The following is a 22283-nucleotide window of genomic DNA, read 5'->3' as shown; positions in this document are numbered from 1 at the left end:
AGATGTCATTTAGTGGTCAGGGACAGTATATATTTAATAATAGTTTAGAGAAATACGGAGAGAAACATTCCATTAGCGCTACATTTGATGAGCTTTCTGATTGTAAAAATGTAAAAATATGGATCAGTCTGCTTTGGTAATCGGGAGACCACAGTATTGCACAGGCTTGCTTCCTCTGATCTGTCTGCTCATGCTCTGGTCTTGAATTTGATTGAATTGTCTCTCGTTCAGCGCATACCAACAAACTCCTTGACAGTAGCCAGCATTTTCCGCCTAGATTTGGCTCCATTTATCAAGCTCAGCAATGACACAAGATCCACTAGGCGAGAATTAGCTTTTCCAATCCGAGCCCCACTTCTGTGCTTTCATTGGCTGTTGCTTTTCCGGACCCGCCCCCAAAGATCTTAATTCTGATTGGGCCTCAAAGCCCTTTTGTTATGGCCAAGGTGCATCCCGGCGCTTTAGCGGCGGGCAACTAATGCGCAGGCGTACGTCCTCGGCCTGTGATTGGCGGGCAGCGGGGCGGGGCGGGCTTGCTCTCTCGGCGCACGCTCTGTGGTCCGAGAGGGCGAGTCCGCCGGTGTCAGTTGGTCCGAGCTCAGAAGCTGAGGCATCCACCGGATCGTCCCACGCCCTCCTGGCGCCTCAGGCTAAAGGTGAGGGCGGACTGGACGCGGGAGGGCCTCCCCGGTGCTCGGGTGGCCGCCCAGGGCTTGGAGGGCGGGGCGGGCTGGACGCAGCCCGGCGCTCAGGCCGAGCGTCGTGGGGGTGGCGCGGCCTGGCTCCCTGCGCAGTTTTCTCTCCTGGCCTCGCGAACGGGCCCCGGGATTGTTGGGGTGGGGGCCGCCGGGGGTCCCCGACGGAGAGGAGATGCGCAGTCTCCGCAGCGGCCGGGCGCGCGCGGTCCTTGCCTCCTGCGGGCGCGGAACGTGGGCGGCGTGGGTGGGAGGGCAGCGCGCTGGGCTCGGCCTTGCGAGAGCCGGGGTGGCGAGCGAGGCTGGACAGCGGGGCGCGAGGGATGGGACCGCTGTCCCTGAGCTGGAAGCTGCCTTCGTTTCTTCGTCAGCTTTTCTCTGGAGTCCTGCTAAACAAGTTTGGAGGGTTAAGATTTGGAAAGGAGAAAGGGCGTGCAATCCTGAAAGGCGCGTATACATGTTATACAATGTATCTATCCCAGACTGTGATGTCACAGCATTAAGGGCAGATGTGTCGGCAACGTCTTAGCTCCTTATTCTGAGCTCCAAAGCGATACCTGCAAATCTAGGTACCCATCCTGCTCTTTCGCGGAACTCTGCGGCCGTGACTCTTTGGGGAACTAGCTTAAGTTTAAATCTTTAAATAGTTTCTTGGTTTTGTGGAATTTGAAGCTGGAATTACGTAGGTAACTTGAACAACCCCAAACAAACCATGGGTGTTGATGCAGTTTAAAATTAATGAAATTTATCTTCATTTTTAATTTTTTTAGGCAGAACCAGGGATTGAACTCAGGCCCTTGCTCTTGCCAGGGTAGTGCTTATTCCACTGAGACATCTCCCTGGCCCCTAAATTTATCTTCAGTTGCTTAGTGGAAACACCAAAGAAATTTGATAACGGGTTGCAAAATTATTTGCCAAATTTAAATTAGAACTGTAAGTGAGGTGTTCTATTTTGGAAGATTGTGCTTGTCATTGCATAGTAGAAAAAACAGGAGCCACGCAGATTTGGATTCAAATTCATGGTACACTGACTGTGAAACATGAGGCAAAATGCACAGCCTTTCTGATACTTAATATCCACTTTCATAAATCGAAAATTCCTTATTGATACAAAATAGTACGTGTAAGATTTTGGCAGTCTTACTAGACAACAGATGATTAAAGTCAGTTGTGAACATAGAAAAGTTGAGTGGTTGAGGTTGAATGGAGTGTCAGGTGAGAGATAAGAGAATCCTTTTGGTGGAATAGTGAGGGAAAACCAGCCTGGGACATTTGGTCTTACTCTGGGGATCACTGCTATGACCTTAAGCTAGCCATTCTCACCTGTGGCCTGGGTTTACTTGTAAAATAAAACAGCTGGACCAGAGAATTTTCTAAAATTCTTCTTGTGGGGCAAAAAGGTAAAAAGTAGCAAATAGCTAACGTTTATTCAGTACTTACAAGACACCAAAGCGCGTATATGTCAACCCATTCAGTCCTTACAGCAAACCCCTGAGGTGCATTCTTTTAGTATCCCTCCTTACACATGAGGGAACGGTGGAGATTTTAACTTTGCCTGTGGTTTCAGAGCTAGGATTTGGATGCAGGTAATGTAAGCCCATGTTCTTAATTACTGCAAAAACTCTCTCCTGAGAAGAGATCTTACAAGAGAAATAGAGGCACTTGGAGCAAGATGACCACCTTTGGTCACAATTCAGTGTGTGGGCCTAGAAAAGATAATATATCTTGTTCTAATGCTTGCCACATGATTCACATTTTCTCTGCACCATCTGCTTCCTGGATTTAAATGCTCTCTAGATTCTCTTTTGCTAGAAAAGGGTGGATACAGCTAGGCATTAAAATTTGCTAGGACTTTTTGAGAAAAGTTTTTAAACCTGAACTCCAAAATCTTGTATCATGTCCAGTTCAGATCTGAGGCAAGTTTTGCAGAGCAGCCTTGGTATCCCAGATGTTTGTGTCATCTTTCCCACATTGAGCTGTTTTGGTCTGGATTTTCTTCATCTCCAGTTTACATTTGTGTGAGTGAACAAAAGAAGTTTAGATTGAACTTTTCAGATCACATTTGACATAGATTGATGTCATGGGTGCAGCTCTAGATAAAAAGGATTATGTAGTTGAAAATTTGCAGTCTTGTACTAGGTACATAGGCACTGGTACACAAGACTGTATCATGCGTGCGTGCACGCACACAGAGATTGGTGGCATAAAGGCAGTGTCACAGAATGGTGCTCCAGGGCACCTCACAGCCCAGGACAGCACTGCTGATGACATCATCTACGGGCGCCTCCACCCCAAGGGCTACATGATACAAAACCTGAGCAACTGTAGCCGCTCAGGTAGGATGTAGAAAGTGTTAGTATAGACGGCATGCAGTTTGAGGACTGATCCTCTTTTAAAAGAAAATTAATGCATGGCCAACATTTTAGCATAAATCAGCAAACCCTTTGACCCCCCCCCCATGGAAAGAAAGTTTATTACTCTAAGCCTAATGCAATACTAAGAGTATATGTAATAGTAGCATTTTGAAGCATTTCTGTTTCATCACATTACAGTAAAAGAAAGTTACTGTTCGTTGTTGTGAAGGTGGGTGGGTAATGTGCTGCTCTGCTCTGTTAGAGAGAGTGCCTTTCTGCACAGCTGCTTCTGCAGTTGCTCAGGTTTTGTATCATGTAGTCCTTGGGGTGGAGCTCCCATAGATTATGATGTCAGCAGTGCTGACCTGGGCTGTGGTGCCCTGGAGCACCATCCTGTGGCACTGCCTTTATGCCACCACCCTTTCCTCAATCTGTGTGTGTGTGTATGTACGCATGCACATGTGCACGTATGAGCCAGGGTCTTGGTATGCAGTTCAGGCTGCCCTTAAACTCTTCTCAGTCCTCCTGCCTCAGCCCCCTGAGTGTGGAGTTATAGATGTGCACCCTCCCTCAATATTGAATGTTATATAGGCTCTCTTACCCCTGTTTTTCTGCCCTTCTTCCACCCCCTCACCCCAAGTCAAGCCATTGATATCTCCATTGTGGTTCTGTTTCTGGTGTGTAGGCATCTTTGTTCCATAGGTCGGGAATCCACTGTTCAACACAGAAGGTGTAACAGTGCCTTGGGTATACTGGGTGTTCAGTAAATACTTGTTGACAAAGGGTCTAGGTTGCTTCAGTGCAGGTTTAACTAGCTAACAGCTCTTTAACGTTCTAGTAACAATTAATAAGCTTTGAGCATGAAATGAGAAAAGACTCAAAAATAGAGCAGAACTTTTTTCATAGGGATTTTGTGCTCTAAATTTCTGACCCTTTTATTGAAATAGTAAGATGTTGGGCCGGCCTGATAGCTCAGCGGATTAAAGCGCCTACTTAGGCAAGTGCAGTGGCTGGATTTGGTCCCTGGTGTGTTGAGCTGGCCCTGCCTCCAGGGCATGCTGAGACAGCGATTGAAACTGGGTGTAGTGGTGATGCCTATAATCCCAGCACTTGGGAGGCTGTAAACAGGAGAATCATTATGAGTCTGATCTAGTAGTGAGACCCTGAACACTCTGTGGATCCTTCCCTAAAATACAAAAAGGAAAGAAAAGAGATAGTAAGATGTTTATGTACGTATTTACTCTTCTGTGTGCTGATTAATCTGCTTTGATTTAACCAGAACCAGGAGGCAAATGGACATTTTAAATTTATTGTTAGTGACTCAGATAGTTTTCTTTAGAATTTTATGTATAAAAAAGTTAAACATTATACATGAAGGAATACTTAAGAATATTTTCAAAAGGATTTCTTTCCTGCTGTCATCCCTAATGTGCTGTGTTCTTTGCTTTTATTACTTCACATAATTTAGATTACTAAATATTTTTGTAAACAGTCTGCCATATTATTAGAGTAACCGTATTTTTTAAAATTGTATTTTTTATTTTATTTATTTTTTATATATTTGGTACAGGGCCGCATGACACACAGCTCTGACTCATAGTTATCCTCTTGTTTTCAGCCTCCCCAGAGCTGGGATTACAGGTGTGCACCACCATGCCTGGTTTTGGTAGCCGGCTCAGTGTGCTTGGGGGTGGGGCCGGCGCAGCCTGTGGTGCCTGGATTGAACCCAGGTCCCTGCGCTTGCCTAAGCAGGTGCTTAGTCAGCTGAGCTGTATCGCCAACCCCATAATTATTTTTAAAGGGGCTCCATTATTACATTGCAACTGTAATTTCCCACACTGAATGAACTGTTTCTGATCTGTTTTTGTGGTATCAGGGACTGAACTAAGAACCTTGCGCTTGCCAGGCAGGCGCTTAGGCCGCTGAGCTATCTCCCTGGCACTACTGGTTTAAGATTGAAGCTTTTTACATATATAATTTTACCTTTGTTGTAATTATCGTAGGCTAAATTCCTAGAGTAAAATGCTTAATAAGGATTTGAAATATTTTTATAAATCATGTTTATTATTGTATTATTCTCTAGAAAAGATACATATCATCTAATATTTACATATTTGTTTTTCATAACTCTTAAGTATCTTTTTTTTTTTTTTTTTTTTACTTTTTGCAGGCTATCCATCGAAGATTTTATATCCAAGGCCCAAAAGTTTATACCCAAGGCCCAAGATGATGAATGCTGACATGGATGGTATAGTCTTCATTTTCATTTTTTGTGGACGCTTCGCTTTATTAGCAATGCAAAGAGCAGAGAAACAGTCTCTAGAAGGATAGAGTCTTGGCTCGCTTATTTGTATCCTTTCTAGTTCTAGAAGAGCTCTAAGGCAGTTTTCATTCCTTAACTTACTTTTACCTTTGTGTCCTCATCAGTGATGTAGAGATTTAGTTTTGTAATTCAGAGGGCTCTCGTATAAGTCAGTTAAGACGATGGATATAAAATGTTTTGGAGGCTTTTAAGTGCTACAGTACGCAAGTGGTGCCTAATGTTAACAGTAAATCTGACCCTTTCATTACAGCAGTTGATGCTGAAAATCAGGTGGAACTGGAGGAAAAAACACGACTTATTAATCAAGTGTTGGAACTCCAGCACACACTTGAAGGTTAGCTTGCATTTTGTAGCTTTATGAACATTCTATTAATTGAAGTTGTAAGTATTTATGTTGCCATCTTTGTTTGTGCGAAAGTCCATTTTTTTCTTTTATTGAGAAATAGCAAAGAGTTTCAAAACGGATTGAGACCATTTCAATAATTAATACATTGCATATTGTTGTCTTCGTAGTGGTTATTCATAGTACAAGATGCAGACATGATATCCTGTCCAAACACTATTAGTACAAGTCTCTCTTCTCATTAAGAGAAAGTAGCTGTATATCTATCCTATTTTGTATATGCAGATGCAAAATGGTCTTTCATTTATATCCCCTTTTTTTGTTTAGTTTTGTCAGAGATGGATATTCCATTGCCATTTAAATATTTTAGGTGCATAAATTCAGCAAAATAATCCAATATAGTCCAGTAGTCCATAATAGTAGTGGGTTATCCGTAAGGCTGGCAATGTCAGAAGTTGTTGAGTTGAACCTTTTACAGCTCAGCATATTAACATGGCTTTACTTTCTATACCTCGTTTTTATACTTTTCTGCTAGATGATTAAGACCAAGATAAGGCAAGTCCTATATAACAAGAAATGTAACTTTTGTATCTGACAAGGTCAGTCAAATCCTCTCAGGATTTACCCTGAAAGCCTGTACCGCAGTTTGTAGATCCTTTGTCAGTGTCAGCCATGTGGATGAGTCACAGCCATTGCTTGACCAATTTGCTTTCTAAGAAAGCCTGAGAGAATGTTTTCTCTCTAGGTGACTCCTTAGGTGCATCATAAACCACTGCCTGAACCTAAAACCAGGAGGAAAGGGAAAAAAAGCTATGAAAATGGACTTTTTATTAACATGTTGTTATTCACCTGGGTTAACAAAATGTCCATTTTCATAGCTTTTTTTTTTTTTTTTTTTTCCCTTTCCTCCTGGTTTTAGGTTTGGGCAGTGGTTTAAAAGAACAGATATGGTTCACTAAGTCTAACATGACGCTGTATAGTATGGGAGCTCTTTTCAAATCCTAGCCTTACATAAACTGAGTCTATTGTAATAGAGCTTATATTAAAGTGAAAACAACATATTAACCTCAGAGATTAAAAAGGAATGACCGGAGTTTTTTTGTTTTCTAAATGTTTTACAAAAAACTCGTACTACTACAGTGACATCTTTCCACGTTTAATGAAAGTAAAACGCTGTGTCCTTTGGGCCCGAGAGTGAGCAGATGCTGTCACCTCAATCTCCCAGGACTTCCCCTCTGACAGCTAACAGCCGCCAGCTTGTGTGACTTCATGTTACCTCTCAAGGTCGTGTCGCATTGCCTCACCAATCCACCTCAGACTGTGGGCCTCCGGTTCTTTCCCACCCCAGCCAAGCGTGCTTGCACCTTGGCTTCGCCTAGCCGCTGCTCACGCAGGTGGCTCATCCCTTCCCTTAAGGCCTCCGGTCAGATTCTCTGCCTCAGCGTAGAACCAAGCAGCGTCTGCTCCTTATGGCCGTCACCCCTCTGACTTTCCCCTCACTGCTTTTGCTCCGTCCAGCTCTGCGCTGTGTCTCTTAGCGTTTGCTGCTGATGCCCACTCTGTGTCTGCTCATAGTGCACGCCCACACACACCTTTTCTCTTTGCCGTTGCTTCTAGAACAGAGCTTGGCTGCTAAAGGGCATTAAGTACATATTTGTTCAAAGAATAAATGGAGGTCATTTTTATTTGATCATATGATCTTTTAATATTTGTAGTTAGTATAAAAATAGAAAATGATCAATTTTGATAAGTTTGAAAGTTTGAATTTTCATACAACATGATCAATTTGGAAACTGCCTGTCTTTATCCAATATGTGAATGCAGTTGTTAATCTACTACATAAACAGTTCTAGTAAAGACTTAGATTTCTATTTTAAGGCATTTACATTTTAAAAATAAGGTTGGTTCCTTTAACCATTTTGAGAGTTAACATAAATGCTATTTATAAAGAGTAATGTGAAATTTCTTAGGACCTAGTTTCTACTGAATTATACTCACTTTGTTTACCTTAGTGGGCTCTAAAGTCCTCCGAATTTAAAAACAGAGAATTTGGACTGCGATGTTTTTTATTTTTGTAGCCCTTTGGGATTTAACCCAGGGCCTTGTGTATGTTACACGAGTGCTCTGCCACCATGCAATATCCTCAGCTACATGTAGTCTTTAAGAATGAACCTGAAATATGTTGTGTGTGGAGTTATTGCTATTATTTTATTGATAACGATTTTTTTTTTTAATACAGATCTTTCTGCAAGAGTAGATGCAGTTAAGGAAGAAAATCTGAAGTTAAAATCCGAAAACCAGGTTCTTGGACAATATATAGAAAACCTCATGTCTGCTTCTAGTGTTTTTCAGACAACTGACACAAAAAGCAAAAGAAAGTAAGGGATTGATTTCCCTTCTGTTTTATGGAATTGCTGCTGATTTTGTTCTTTAAACTTGGATAGATTCCAAAAGTTACAGTACTTTGTGGCTTCATTGAATATTTATGAAGATATTGTCAGACCTAGCAAAATTAACTGCATAACAGAAGACTTCCATGAATTTGTGTATTGTTAGTCTAAAAATGTGCGAATGTATTGTAGAGACTTTATAATTAGAATTGCATATATTTATGAAACTTGAAGATGTTTTATCAAATTTGCTTTGATATCTAGGTTTAGCACTGTCTTTTATTATAGGCTTGGTAAGATATACAGGAAATAACCATGTTGTGAAAAAGTGACCAAAATCATATACTGAATGCACAGCTTTATGTACCGTGTCCACCATCGTGTGCCTCTTCTCCATTTGCCTCTTCTTCTCTACTTTGCTTTCCTAGGAAAAACAGTGGTTTCACATTTGTAAAATTACTTTGACTAGTTAATCCCTGTAAGAGTAACCTGAGCTCTAATTCTTGCGACTTAACCAAAATAAGATACTTTGTCAGTTAGGGATAGTCATTTGTGATAGTAGTAGGATTGCTGGTTTCTCTTTAATCATTTTAAAACAGATTAATTCTATAAAGTAAAGATTTTTCTTTAAAACATTGGGAAGATTTTTAAAAACTTCCTTTTGCACAAAATAACCCAGTTATCTGAAAAGGTAAGTAGTCTAATTGTGTTAAAAGTTAAAAAAAAAATCCTTGAGAAAGTACAGAAACAGGGTAGAAAATAACTCAATAAAAAGTGTTAACCAATTCCAGATGTTTTCATTCCAAGTTTGTTTTCTCTAGCACAGAGTAGGTCTTTTAAGAATTATGTTGGAAAGTAGGTTAAGTTTGGCCTTTTGTAAGCCAGGCCACATGTTAGAAAGGCCAGTTATGTCTCAAGATTTATTTGTAATCCCTAGTAGATCAACTTCTGCAGAATTCTTTTGAGTGTATTAGTGTCAGTCATGAATAAGTGGGAAGATTTTACTCTGATAATTGCCAACCTTATTCAGTATTTTATCTCATGTATTCTTCCAGAATTTTCTGTAAATTGAACTACTTGTTTTGTGGAGTTTTGGTCATTAAAAGTTTTTAAAAATTTAGTTTGTAAATTCCATTTAGTAAAGGAATTAATGTCAAAAGAAATATTAAAATGTTATAATAGGAAGAGATCTAATATAGTTTATGGTTACTAGATTTGAACTACTTCTAATCAGTGGAATAATCTTATCTATTGGTGTAATATTTGATGACTTTAGCTGTATGGATATGTAATAGTCATAATGCAAACATTTGCATCCCTTTTGTGACCTAATTTAAAAACTATTTAAAATTGTGTTGCAGTTCTGCTTTGCTGTTTAATAAAAAGCTGTTTCAGAGATTGTGTTTTGATATAGTTCCTTAAGTAAATGAGATGATAGGAAGAGAGGCTGGTGTGGTGTATTGGGTTAACTGTTATAGTATAAACGGAGTATCTTAAGTATCTGGCTCTGAGTCTTTAGGGAAATATTTTAGTGCTAATATTACAGCATGTGATACATTGGTTAGAACATAAAAGCAAAGTGTTGAAAGAAAAGGATGCAAGAGCTCCAGGAAAAAGTAGGTTCTAGTCAGGCCAGCTACTGTAATGTGAGACCCAGTGATATAAAACACAGCTGCATCTCCACCAGCAGGGGTTCTGCGTGAACATTCCAGGCTGGTCGGCTTTGCTGCACACAGTTCACTGCAGGTACTGAAGATGGCTCTGCCTTTGGCCACCTTGCTTCCCAAGTCACTCTAATCACTGATATTCTAAGAAAAAAAAAAAAAATTAGCACAGAAGTGCACATCTAGCCAAGTTTTTATGGGCTGGACCTAGAAATGGTCATGTTTTCCTGCATTACAGTTGTGTGGCGACTCAGTTACATCTAGAGGACTAAGAAATGCAGTTGCTTGCCTGGGAAGCCACATTCTAGCAACACCTTTACTCCTAGAAGTAGGTGAATGCTTTTGCTGGCCTTAGGCACAGCTGTCTTTTCTTGCTACTAAGTAATTGTTCCCTCAAGTAGAAAGTTCATGGGTTAGCTCAAAATCCAGGCTATTAAGATCCATCAGTTAGTTTTTAATGGTTATAGATTTTAATCTCTAAACTGGTAGGCCATTTACAAGTGCTGTCCCTGATTTATAATATAGTAGAAGACAGTAGCTAAATACTCTCAATTTGGAAAGTGAGATAAAATACTTAGAATACAAGAAACGAATGCTTAGAGACCTTGTGAAGATTCTGTCTGTAGTAGTTGTCACATTCCTCAGACCTAGATATGGACCTTTTCACTGACCTTCATGACTTCCCTACTGAAAAGTAATTCCATTCTGATTTTCCCCATGGCAACACCTGAAGTAGGAGCGGGGAGTGCTCTTCCATAGAAGTGTGAAAACATTTCACCTGCTGCTGGTCTGAGCTTGCTGCCCATCTTAAAGCCAAGCTCACATTTCTTTTGCAGTGTAATTCCCTAAGACACTCAAGCCTTTATAGGCTTCTAGGTTCCGTATGTCAGGAACCACAGTGAAGCCTTTTCTAGCCCAGATTCCCAAAGTGTTTGCTTCCTCACAGTCCTGCCTCTTGTTAATAGAGGCTATCTAGGACTAGCTGAGAATAACGCTGCACTGAGTGCTGTAACCATATTGCTACACAGCCAGGACTCCACAGCTGCCAGAATGGCTTCTTCACTAGGCTTCTTGTCTGTGTCCCACATCTGACAGTGACAGTTTTGAACCTCTGAGGGCAGCGGTAACTTTCTAATTCGGTAAGTTTTCTGATATCTAAACTCTGTTCCCTTACATCTGTGTTTGAAAACTGCTGAGTACTTTTTGTGATACCTTGTTACAAGCATCAAGGAATAGCTAATCATTTAACATTCTGGCTGTTTCAACTGCTTCTAGTACTTACTATTGTCCTAATAGGTTGACAAAATATTGCCTGAAATGCTGCGCCCCACCTGCTTGTCATGTTTATGGTAGGCAAATACCATACATATTTTGATTTTCTATATTAGAAATACATATGGCAAGCGTGCATAAGGACTATTCTAGTTTCTCACAAAAATGTTCCTTCACTCAATTTTACACAAGTTTTTCTCCAGGCCTCATCTTTTTTGCTTTTTTTTATGTATTTAGTACAGGGTCTCACTACACAGATCAGACTTATAGTGATCCTCCTGTTTTCAGCCTCCCAAGCACTGAGTTATAGGTGCGCACCACCACGCCCAGTCTCAATGGCTGTCTCAGCGTACCCTGGGGGTGGGGCCAGCACAGGCCTCATCTTGAGGCCATCTTGCTCTGTCTCGTCCAGTTTACCAAAACCCCTGCTAAACTAGTGTAGAGGAGTCCCCATCCTCAATAGCTGCTCACCCTCCATAGCTGATCAAACTCTTCAGTCCCTTACCTACCGTGTCGCATCATCCTGGCCTACCTTCAGCAAGGATCTTTAGCAAGGATCCCTTTGCCTTCAGGTTTCCTCTTAAGAAGATTCCACTCACTGACAGCTTCACTGTTCACTGAGTATACTTTAACAATGAACCTGAGCCTGATTTCTCTCCCTGTTATGACAATCTTGACATTTATCACAATGGTTCTGAAGATGTGTCAGAATAACTTTCAGTAAGTGTCAAAATATTTTTTCTTTAAAACTCTCTAAACTTATTGATGGATTGCATGGAAGAACCATCACACTAGTGAAACACTGTGTGCTGTTGAAACTCTTAACATAATAATGTGGCCCTCTTAGAGCACGAGGGTGGCGCCTTAAGGACATGGTTAGTGCCCTTATAAAAAAGAAGATAATGAGATTGGAGTAGTTGCATCTAGGGAGAAGCTTCACCAAAACTTTCCCTGATTTGGCTTCCAGCCTCCAGAACTGTCAGAAATTCCTGTTGTTTGCAAGCCACCAATGTATGGCATTTTGTTATAGCAGTTTGAACAGATTAGAGGCACACCTTTCCTCCATCCAAAATTGTCCTTTTGTCTTCCCTTTGGACATTACTTAACAGTAAGTCACTACAGATCACAATCTATAGGATGTGCTCAGTTCAGTTAATATTAAATAAATACAAATCATGGCTTATGTATCTTCAGATTTCCACCACCAATTTAGGAAAGTTAGAACATGGCAGTGGAGAAAGGTATGTAATGTACTTTCAATTGTCCCTCTGAAGCAGGCTGTATATAGTCTCCTGGGCTGTGCTTGGCTTCTGTTAGTCAAAGGCGCAACTAGAGCTTCGAGGTCTAAGTGGTACCTATGAAAGTAGGACGGGCCAGCCCAAAGAAGGGTGTGTGTTCAGGGAGGGATCCAACTCAATCAGCTCTAGAGATTGAGTATTAAAGAGGCTCTGTGGCTCAAAGGTTTAAATCCCCTATACCTGGTACTTGTTCAACAAAAGATTTTAAGTGGAACAGCACAGCTTCACTATAAGGTAGTTCAGGGACTTTGGTAAGTGCTCTAGCAGGAGGAGCAAGAACAGTCGCTACTCCCATCCTCACAGCCTCAAATCTGTCAAGGTAAAAAACAAAATTAAAAATACAAAGCAGGATGAACTCATACTAGCCACAAGAATCTCATAATAATAAAGACTCTCCAATGATAATCTATGTGTTAAAATGGTATAATTTAAACCATAAAAATATGTAAATTTTATTTTCAAGAGCCATGAATGCACAGGAACTTTCTGAATGGGGCAGACTACTCTAGCATGAAACAATTATAGAAGCTCAAGAGAAAGGTTGTACACCATAAGCCTGTTGTCACTGTATTCCAATGTAAAATACACAACATTACATTCTGTGAATGACAGATGTTTTACTAATGTTTGGTCACCAAATCACCTGTTCAATAGAATCTATATATGAACAACTGACGGTATAATTTGACATAAACTGAGTCAAATACAGTACTCTCAATTGCTGATATAATCAAACAACCATAAGAAAGTTTATTGTATTTAGTTCTGTGCAACAGAACACACTCATTTTTATTATAAAACTATCACTTATCTTGTTATAGTCATTTAAGTGGAAATTCCAATAACTGACCTTTCGAACAGCAGTAAGATTGCTACATACCGTTTTGCTTGGTATAAACCTAAACTGTCTTCAAACTATTATAATTGTAATGTCTTATAATATCAGTCTCATAAATCAGATATGTAACTTGCCACTTTTTATAAAATTCCAAATTCAAAGATGATGTAACTTCAGTTATTTTTTTCCCCTGAAAAGAAAGACTATCTGAAAGAATAACATCGCTAGATATTTATAAATAGGATGTATAGATTGATTCCAGGTAAGTTCTGGCACAGGGACTCAAAAATGCCAAGCAAGTCTCTCATGAACTGAAAACTTGAATGCAGCTCAGTCCTTCCGTACTCTTCTTTTGCGCAGTGACTTTATTGGTCCATCTCCAGATCCTGTGTTTTCATCTGCTTCTTTCATCTACAAAAAAAATTAAAGAAATGATAGTATATAATAGATTCATTATTCTCTAAGATACATGTTTTAAAGATCAAATTCTACCTAATGCATGTGGCTTCATGCAGCTGCTCAAAAATGTGTACATTGGAATGATTACATTTCTAGACTAACCATCTTTATCAGATAAGCACTGACAATATGTTAACAATTCTATTCACCATTTTATTTATGACTTAGAACTTGGTTTCAACATCATACTTAATGGTTATGTGACATATTCATTATATAATAACACTATCATTACAGTATTTCTACAGTGAATTGGTGAGATGGTTTTATAAGCCTTTTTCAGAACTTCTGATACACAGAACCTCCAGAACAATTAGAAGAGATGAACAGAAAAGGAAATATCAAATGTATGTTCTGAGATTTTTAATTCTTGCCCTTCAAGAATGTAAATGAAGATGCTTATAGTATACAAAATAAAAGTCATTATTAGTTGTAAAGGTTGTACTACACAGAATTTGACTTGCTAACCGACAAATATGCGTAAGACTAAAAGCCTGAAAGACATAATTAAGGTGTTTTACCTTGATTACCATAATTAAGAAATACACAAAACATTTTGTGAAACAAAAGTAGCCAGAATGTATTCAGGAAAAGTACAAGTGTCATATATTAAGAACATCACAACTGAAAAATGACTTCAATAGAACTGCTACGGAAGAAAGGATTTTGATCTGGCTTCCCAAAAATATGGATATTCAACCTAGAAAATATTTCCCAACATCCCTTTAAAAACACAGGGAGTTAAGACCAGTACAGAGTAGGTATACTGAATAACCTTTAGAATACATTTAAACAACAGATCTCTTCAAGAAGATATAAAATAGATGTGAGCCCAGGTGCCAGGCGAGGCAGAGCTACACTCCCCCTGCCTAATGAGAGGCAGCAGCATAGACTGCATACCGTGTGGCTAAAGGACTTAGAGAAGCGGACACGCGGGCTGTTGATTGACACTGGGCACAACAGCTCTGATGATTTCTGGTTCTATAAAATCTGGCTGAAAAAAAAAGGTCATGATAGAAAATGCCTTTGTGTATCAGGATGCAAAAAAGGTGACATGAAGTTAACAGAAAAAAGCCCTCATTTCATTAGCGATTTGGGAAAAACATCAGGAAGACAGTATTCGTTACTCATGAAGTATTTTAAAACCTGAGAACAAAGTATTGAGACAATTAGAGTGTTTTTACAAAAGCTATACAAAATTTATCTTGTCATGAAGGTGTCTAAAATGTTGAAATGATCTGTTTATTATACTTACTAATGTCGATTTTTCTACGTGGTTCTATTTTTACATTTTGTAAATCATAGGCAATCTTTCATCTTATTGAGCACTAAGAGATATGTTAGTCTTTATGCCTTCTTTATGGATATGTTTAGAATACAATATTGAGGCTCTTATGAAAGCTGGAAGAAATATGGCAAAAATTCCTTCACAAGTTCACTGCTTTTATTGAAATAATGCTTATGAGCCACATATCACACATAGAGACTTCCTCACCTCATCTTCTGATCCAGACTTATTTGATTTATTCTCCTCTTCTTGCCCTTCTATGACTTCAACTTCTTCACTCTTTTGCTCAGGTTCACTTTCCTCTTCTAGAATACAGAGTTTATTAAAGACAAAACTCAATGAGAATTTTGCTGACATACAAGCAAGGGGATTTATTTGAATTCAAAAATTTAAAATCAATTTCTGACTTTCAAAAATGTACAAGTTGTAAGAACTCATTATTTTACCACTTTTTATAAAGAAGTCATCCTCTTTGAGGTAAGGCATGAGTTTTTAGAGTACTGTAAGCAATATGAAAACCAAAACTAACATCTTTTATGTTGATGTTTCAGGATTACATCCCTTAATTTTTGGTTACCTGTGTATCCTTCAATATGCTAGTTGTTTACAACTTTGAGGACACTATTACCATTTATTTTTTCCTTTACCAACTCTATAGATTACATTTAACCAAACCTCCAACCTTGTCATCACCATTCCACCAAAACCTTAATATTCCCTCAGAACTATAGAAAATAAAAAAATCCTAGGAATTATACATAGTGAAAACTATCAAAATAAAAGCAGATTGAGTTTGGGGAAAGGGACGTCAATGATCACCTCCAATCTCCCAGGTCTTTCCACATGCATAGTGTGAAACAACATGGATATGTGGACATTCTTTACAAATAAGGATCTTCTACTACTTAAATATTCCAATAAGAACAATATATAAACAACCTCTAAGGTGAGCTGGGTACTGAGTTATAGCTCCAGCCCCAACCACCTCTAATGCTCACTGAAATACCAATGTACTAATAAAAATTGAGAATTTACAACATAGTGAGTTTTAGATATACACGTATAATAAATGCAGCAGCTAGTTATTTCAAGTGTTTGTGTGAACTGGTATTTATAAATGTGTGTGTGTGTGTATTTTTTTTTTTTTAAAGAGCCTGGGCTGGGCATGGTGGCACTCACCTGTCATCCCAGCACTCAGGAGGCTGAGGGAGGAGTATCCTGGGAATTCAAGGCCAACCTGGGCTACATAGTGAGATGCTGTCTTAAATAGGGAAAGGAGGGGAAGGAAGGAGACGGGGGAGGGGAGGGGAAGTTAGAAATAATGCTTGGAGTCATGTTGCTTATCGGAATTTAGCTTGGGACACTTGGTATATGAATATTCTTTCTTTTATGTATTAAAGACAGGGTCTACAAGGTCTCACTTCGTAGATCGGACTCAGAGTGATTCTCCTGTTTTCAGCCTCCCAAACAGTGGGATTAAAGCCACGTGCCACCATGCTCAGTCTCAGTAGCTGTCTCAGCATGCCCCTGGGGCGGGGCTGGCACAGCATTCCAGGGATCAAACCCCGGCCACTGCGCTCTGCCTAAGCAGGTGCTTTAGTCCACTGACCTATCTGGCCAGCCCTAATATTCTTATTTCTACCTAGATGTGCATAAGGTCTCAACTGAGAGCCACCAAACCACCTCAGCCCTCAGAGATGCCACTTTCAGGAGCGCTGCACACAGGGTGAAGGGGACACAGGACTTAGTAATACCTTAAGAAAACTATTCTATCTGTTAAACTGATGCACAATAGCCATCAGAGGAGGAGCTAACATCATTTGCCTCATACCTTCTACAAAGGTCAAATATATACCGTGCATTTCTTTTTTTTTATTCTCAAGAGGCAAGACATCCTCGCAAAGCTATGGCAGGGAGGATTCACAGTGGCGAGGCCCCAAAGCAGCTGAACACCTTTATTGTCTTTCCCTGCAGCGAAGGACTAAGCAGAGTAGCTGGAGGGAGGGCTCCTCCCCCACTGCCACAGCCCCAGATTCTGAGAGCTCAGAGGTGTCAGTCTGGTAAGGAGTACGAGCTCGTCCAGGCTCAGGGCCACGCCATGATCATCACATCACCTTTTTCAAGAATTTCAGCGTCGCTTTCTTTGTTTTCCACCTCCATGTCCACAGGCTTCTCCAGGGCTGCTTTTTCTTCCTTCACTTCTTGCTCTAGAGCTCCCTTTGTTTGTGGATTACACACGGCTTTTTTTTTATCTTCTGTGTCTTCATATTTTTTCTGCAGTAGTTTAACATAGCTATTTTTACTAAAATCAAAACACTTAAATTTTTTTGTAAAAACGAATAACCTCGATAGTAAGCTATCAATACAAACTATAGGAAATGTATTTTATCATTCTTAAAAATCACTTGTTGAATCACAGAATTCAACACTAACAAATCTGTAAAGTTGAAAGAAGTTCATTTTACCTTTACTTTTCTTGGCCAATAAAATGAAGTAATTAGTATTACCGGAAGGCCTGCTATGACAAGGAAAATGAGCCAAAGCCACCAGTGCTCTTCAGCAGCTGCCATTAGCTGACTAAATATGCCAGGCTACAAGAGAAACAAGCATAATGATGTAACTCGTATTTCACAGCTCTCCACTTGGAAAAACAGTCTACCCAAAGTATGTATTTTACCTGGACATTTTATATTAAAGTTGATGGATCTGTAATAAAAGAAATCTTTATTTTCCCACCTTACATTTTGGAAGATTTAGTTAGCAGCACGCCTCACTCAGAGAGGCTTTGCGGTAGGAGGACTCTTACTACATACGTGCAAATGCCTAGCTTACCAGCCAGAGTGATGACACCTGTTAACGCCAAGAATGTAACTACCTTGTATAGACACATTAGCTGGTTCACAGAGGACACAACTCTGATAATTCATTCAGTACTGTTAAAGAAACTACTAAATTACCCCTGAAAATTACTGTGCTTTCTTTTTTATATAAACAGATTTACACATGAACTTCAATAAGAAAACTGTTTCTCTTAATAAAATACAAGGCCAAAAAATTCATTTTTAACCTATTCTTTTGATGAGTGTTGCTAGTGTCCAAAGAAACCATATGCAAGGTATGAATCTTCCTTTACAGTTAACTGATTTTAATGATGGCCTGTGTTCAGATACTGAGCCGAGTCTTTTCTAGATAGTCCTAAAATTTGAGGAAAAAACTGGAACGCAGCTTAATAATGTTAATTCTTTGTATTTCTCTAGATGGTTGATCATCTTCATAAGTACTTAAAAGGAGTATAAATCTTCGCTACCAGTTTGGCCTTGAGTCAGTAAGATGACAAAGATACTAAGGAGTCTTATTTCTGTAACATAAAGACATCAAATCCCATTAAAGCCATAACTGAATGAGTAATGCTGGTAGACAGATGCATATGTAGTTCACTGTACAGTCTCAATTAAGTGTCCTAATACAGAAAAGCTACAGATTCTGTCTACATACTTACTACTGCACACCTGCCTTTACCAGGCCCATCTATGTGCCCTACAGCTGGCCATGGAACCAAGTCCTGATGTTGCTCTAGCCAGTCACATTACTGTCACTGTGGTCACTACCATACCTCATTAGCATTGGCAATCAGTACTTTCAATCTCCAGCTTTCTTCAGCCCAGTGATCTGCTACTTCTTTGTCTGAACAGATAATAAAATTATCAAAGTAGATGTCAGAGGTCATAGACCAAAGCTCTAAACCAAGAGCAGAGAAGGACGTGAGAAGAAATGGATGATCATCTTCAAAATAATCTGGATTAGGAATTTTTTGAGGACTCCAGATTCCCTGAAAGAAATAATAATTGAAGACATTTTAAATAAAACAATTCCATTGGAAATGTTCATTAAGAAGTAGCTACTGTTGAAGAAATCAGTAAGAAGCAGATAACAAAACTGTAAATGAAATAAATTCATTAGTAATGTACTGGAAAAAGCCTTGTTTATTCTTACTCTTTGTATGCTTTCTATGACTAATACTGAGTTTTATCTGCAAAAAAGGCAAAGTGAAACTCCAATGCACAGAAGTGTGAATGAATTTCACAAGCGATTATTTTAGGCCTTTTTTTTAGACTTAATGAAATTAATCTAGTCAAGATGTTAAAATTGCTAAATTCAGAAAGATCATTATATAGCAAAAATAGAACCCCTCTTCTTAACATATATGCATGGCAGTCATCATTAATCAATCACAGTTGAACCTCAGAACAATTAGTTGACATGAAAGTCCCACGAGGTCTTTGAAATGGCTACCCTGTCAATCAAGTGGAATCAATCAAACAGCATGCCCACTCACGATTCACTCCACCATCACACATCACTATTCTGTGCCAGATATCAGGGATGCAAGTTGACCAAGACCTAACTTCTTGTATTAAGGGGATTAAACTGTAATCAGAAGGACATACATTAAGCAAAACCATTAGCAAAAGAAACATTTTATGGTAAACACTTCAAGGAAAAACTATAATGAATAATTCAAATATGTAAACTCAATGTAAATATAATATTTGAAAATGTCAATGATTAATTGCAGCAATAAAACTAGAGAACAAATTGATTAAAATAAAAAATTTTAATATAAAAATGTAGGTATACTCAAAATATATCTGTTGGCCTGGGGAAATAGCTAGATATATTCAAAATATATTTGATTGAGCTGGGGAGATAGCTTGGCAGTCTAAGAATGCAAGGACCTGGGTTCAATCCCCAGTATCACATGCTATGCCAGCCTCAGAACCCTGGGTGCATAGTGCCAGCCCCAAAATTGGGCATGGTGGTACACACCTGTAATCCCAGCACTGGGGAGGCTGAGACAGGAGGATCACTATGAGTCTGAACTCCGTAGTGAGACCCTATACCAAATAAATAAACAAATAATTTAAAAAATTTTAAAAAGTATATCTGATCATACTTTATAAACATTCTGAATTTTAATAATAAAGGCATATTAAGCAAAACAAAATTTTCAAATGTACAATCTGAGTTCTTGATCAAAATTATTATATTTATCTCTAAAAGAAAACTATTTCAATAACATTACCAAACTTTAATCACAAAACTATTTATAAACATCTAAAAAATACAGGGGTTTATATTCAAAGTTCCCAGGAAATAAATCAATGATTAGATTAAATCTCATAATATCTTTTGAGAAAGAAAAAGTTGGGTTAGGTTGGGTAAGAGGCTTAGGAATAAGAGAAGAAAAAAAAGTACACATGACTTCTAAGGTATAGAAAAGAATTTCCAAAGTGTAAACAATATATTAGTCCCCCAGATGTTAGTAAGTTCATGGTAATATGATCATTAAAGCTTCTGAGTAGAAATTAAGTTTGAGAATACTCCAAATACTATACATAAGCGCCAGTGTTTTCTAAGTACCATGCGTACGCCATGCTGTCATGCTACGGCCTGCTTATTCACAGCCCAGTGAGCTCTAAGCAGTGCACTGACAGCATCTTAGCTACATCACTTTAGACTTTGTGGACAGCTGTAGTCTTGCACATAGGTCAGGTTTCGCATTACATGCTGGCAATTGGGCAGTGCAGGACTGAATGTGTGGCAGTTCATTTCTGTCAGTATACCTTAGGTGAGGTCTATTTTCTTTGACTTCGAAGGATTTTGAACCAAACTTCCAAAAGGTAACATAGTATCACTGATGATTAGATAGATAAGACAAACAAGTACATTTTTAAACTGTACTAAGGACTTGGCACAACTGGTTATTACCTGGTAGTTGGGATTATCGATCATTGGTGGTCTCCACACTCCTTTGTATTTTGGGTTATCTATCATAGGAGGTTTCCACTCACCACACCCGATCCGACATGCTGGATTAAGGATATGAGGTGCCTCCCATTCTCCATCCATATCTTCATTCCTTAAGATACCACAATAAAACAAATACAGTAACCGCAAGTCTTTCCTGTTGGCTGTATAAGAAACACTGACATTGGAAGGTGAAGAATGCTTACCAGTCATCAGGTTTTTTAGCATCAGGATTTGGAATAAATTTTGGTTCATTATCGAGCCAGCCTTGGGGTTTGACAGCACTTGTGTCTTCTATTTGGGCAGGTTCATCTTCATCCCTATAAACATAATGAAGGAGAAGCAGGAGATCAAATTTCAGTCTACCCTGGGCAACAGAGGGGAACCCAGTCTTCAGAAAGGGGCAAGGGGCCGGGGATGTAGCTCAGTGCAAGGCCCTGGGTTCCATCCCCAGCACCACAAAAACACCATTCAAGAAGTTCTACAATGCCTATGCTACAAAATCTGGAAGCCATAATAACAGTATACATGCTACCTCTTTGGTATTGGTGCCTAACTTCCCCTGCATCTAATCCACCTAAGACTTTTGTCCACTTGCCATGTTTGTGTACACTCTGTGGCGATCCATATGTTCATATGCCTATGTGTATATACGCAAATGACAGCATTCTGTACACAATATTTTAGGCCTTGCTTTTGTCACTTATAAATTCAGTCACTCAACATCTGCTCTATTCTTAACAGTTGTATAATTTTATATTTTGTGTATATACCATAATTTAGGCATCTCTGTTTTCAGAGGCAGTGTTTCTAAAATTTTACTATTATAAACAATGTTTTAATGGATATCTTGGAACATGTGTCATTTCTTACCTATGAGAATATGTACATTTTAAATTTGATGTCTTCCAAGTTACTCTCTGTATTCAGTCCTACCAGCACTGTATAATTATATTTATTTTCATCTATTCTTGCCAACACTGTCAACAAGCCTTTTACATTTGCCATTCTGATAGGTAAAAAATGGTTATTTACTCTTGTGAGACTTTAGTGTATATTTAACAGTCTAAGTGATCTGCAAAAACCATTCTGTAGGGTCAGCCAGATAGCTCAACAGACTAAAACACCTGCTTAGGCAGGCGCAGGGACTGGGGTTTGATCCCCAGCGTTCCATGCTGGCCTTGCTCCCGGGGTGCACTGAGATAGCGATTGAGACTGCGCGTGGTAGTGTGCACCTGTAATCCCAGTGCTTGGGAGGCTGAAAACAGGCAGATCACTATGAGTCCAGTCTATGTAGTGAGACCTGTAGGCCCTTTACTAAATTCATTAAAAAAAATTCTGTATTTTTTTAGATAGCTCATTACCTTTATATGAAGAAATAGCCCTGTGCCAGCTATAGAAATTTAAGACAATTTTCCCAGTTTCTCATGTCATTCTTTTTTTTTTTTTCAGAACTGGGGACTGAACTCAGGCCCTTGCGCTTGCCAGGGAAGTGCTTATTCCACTGAGCCATCTCCCCAGCTCATGTCGTTCTTTAAATAAATAAATAAA

General features: G+C 39.1%; 2 protein-coding genes across 3 annotated transcripts in view; one reads left to right on the top strand and one right to left on the bottom strand.

The window, feature by feature from the left end:
• Nucleotides 1-478: 478 nt before the first annotated feature.
• Scoc (short coiled-coil protein) lies at nucleotides 479-9225 on the top strand. The gene is given in 6 exon segments (XM_004648955.2): nucleotides 479-522; nucleotides 524-594; nucleotides 597-656; nucleotides 5220-5297; nucleotides 5623-5706; nucleotides 7955-9225. Coding segments are annotated over 6 exon segments (480 nt in total). The 3' UTR covers nucleotides 8098-9225.
• A 3697-nt stretch (nucleotides 9226-12922) lies between these two features.
• Nucleotides 12923-22283, bottom strand: part of Clgn (calmegin) — a 27939-nt gene continuing 18578 nt past the window's right edge. For both annotated transcript variants that reach the window (XM_004643625.2, XM_023703789.1), the window contains exons 5-11: nucleotides 20939-21052; nucleotides 20694-20844; nucleotides 18538-18753; nucleotides 17390-17515; nucleotides 17039-17198; nucleotides 15132-15229; nucleotides 12923-13588 (exon numbers count right to left, since the gene is read on the bottom strand). In XM_004643625.2, coding sequence (XP_004643682.1) covers nucleotides 13508-13588; nucleotides 15132-15229; nucleotides 17039-17198; nucleotides 17390-17515; nucleotides 18538-18753; nucleotides 20694-20844; nucleotides 20939-21052 — 946 coding nt within the window. In that variant the 3' untranslated portion in view covers nucleotides 12923-13507. The remainder of the gene's footprint in view (nucleotides 13589-15131; nucleotides 15230-17038; nucleotides 17199-17389; nucleotides 17516-18537; nucleotides 18754-20693; nucleotides 20845-20938; nucleotides 21053-22283) is intronic.

The sequence above is a fragment of the Octodon degus genome, unplaced genomic scaffold, assembly GCF_000260255.1.
Source record: "Octodon degus isolate 3935 unplaced genomic scaffold, OctDeg1.0 scaffold00180, whole genome shotgun sequence".
Taxonomy (NCBI): Eukaryota; Metazoa; Chordata; class Mammalia; order Rodentia; family Octodontidae; genus Octodon; species Octodon degus.
This window is presented reverse-complemented; position numbering and strand designations above follow the sequence as displayed.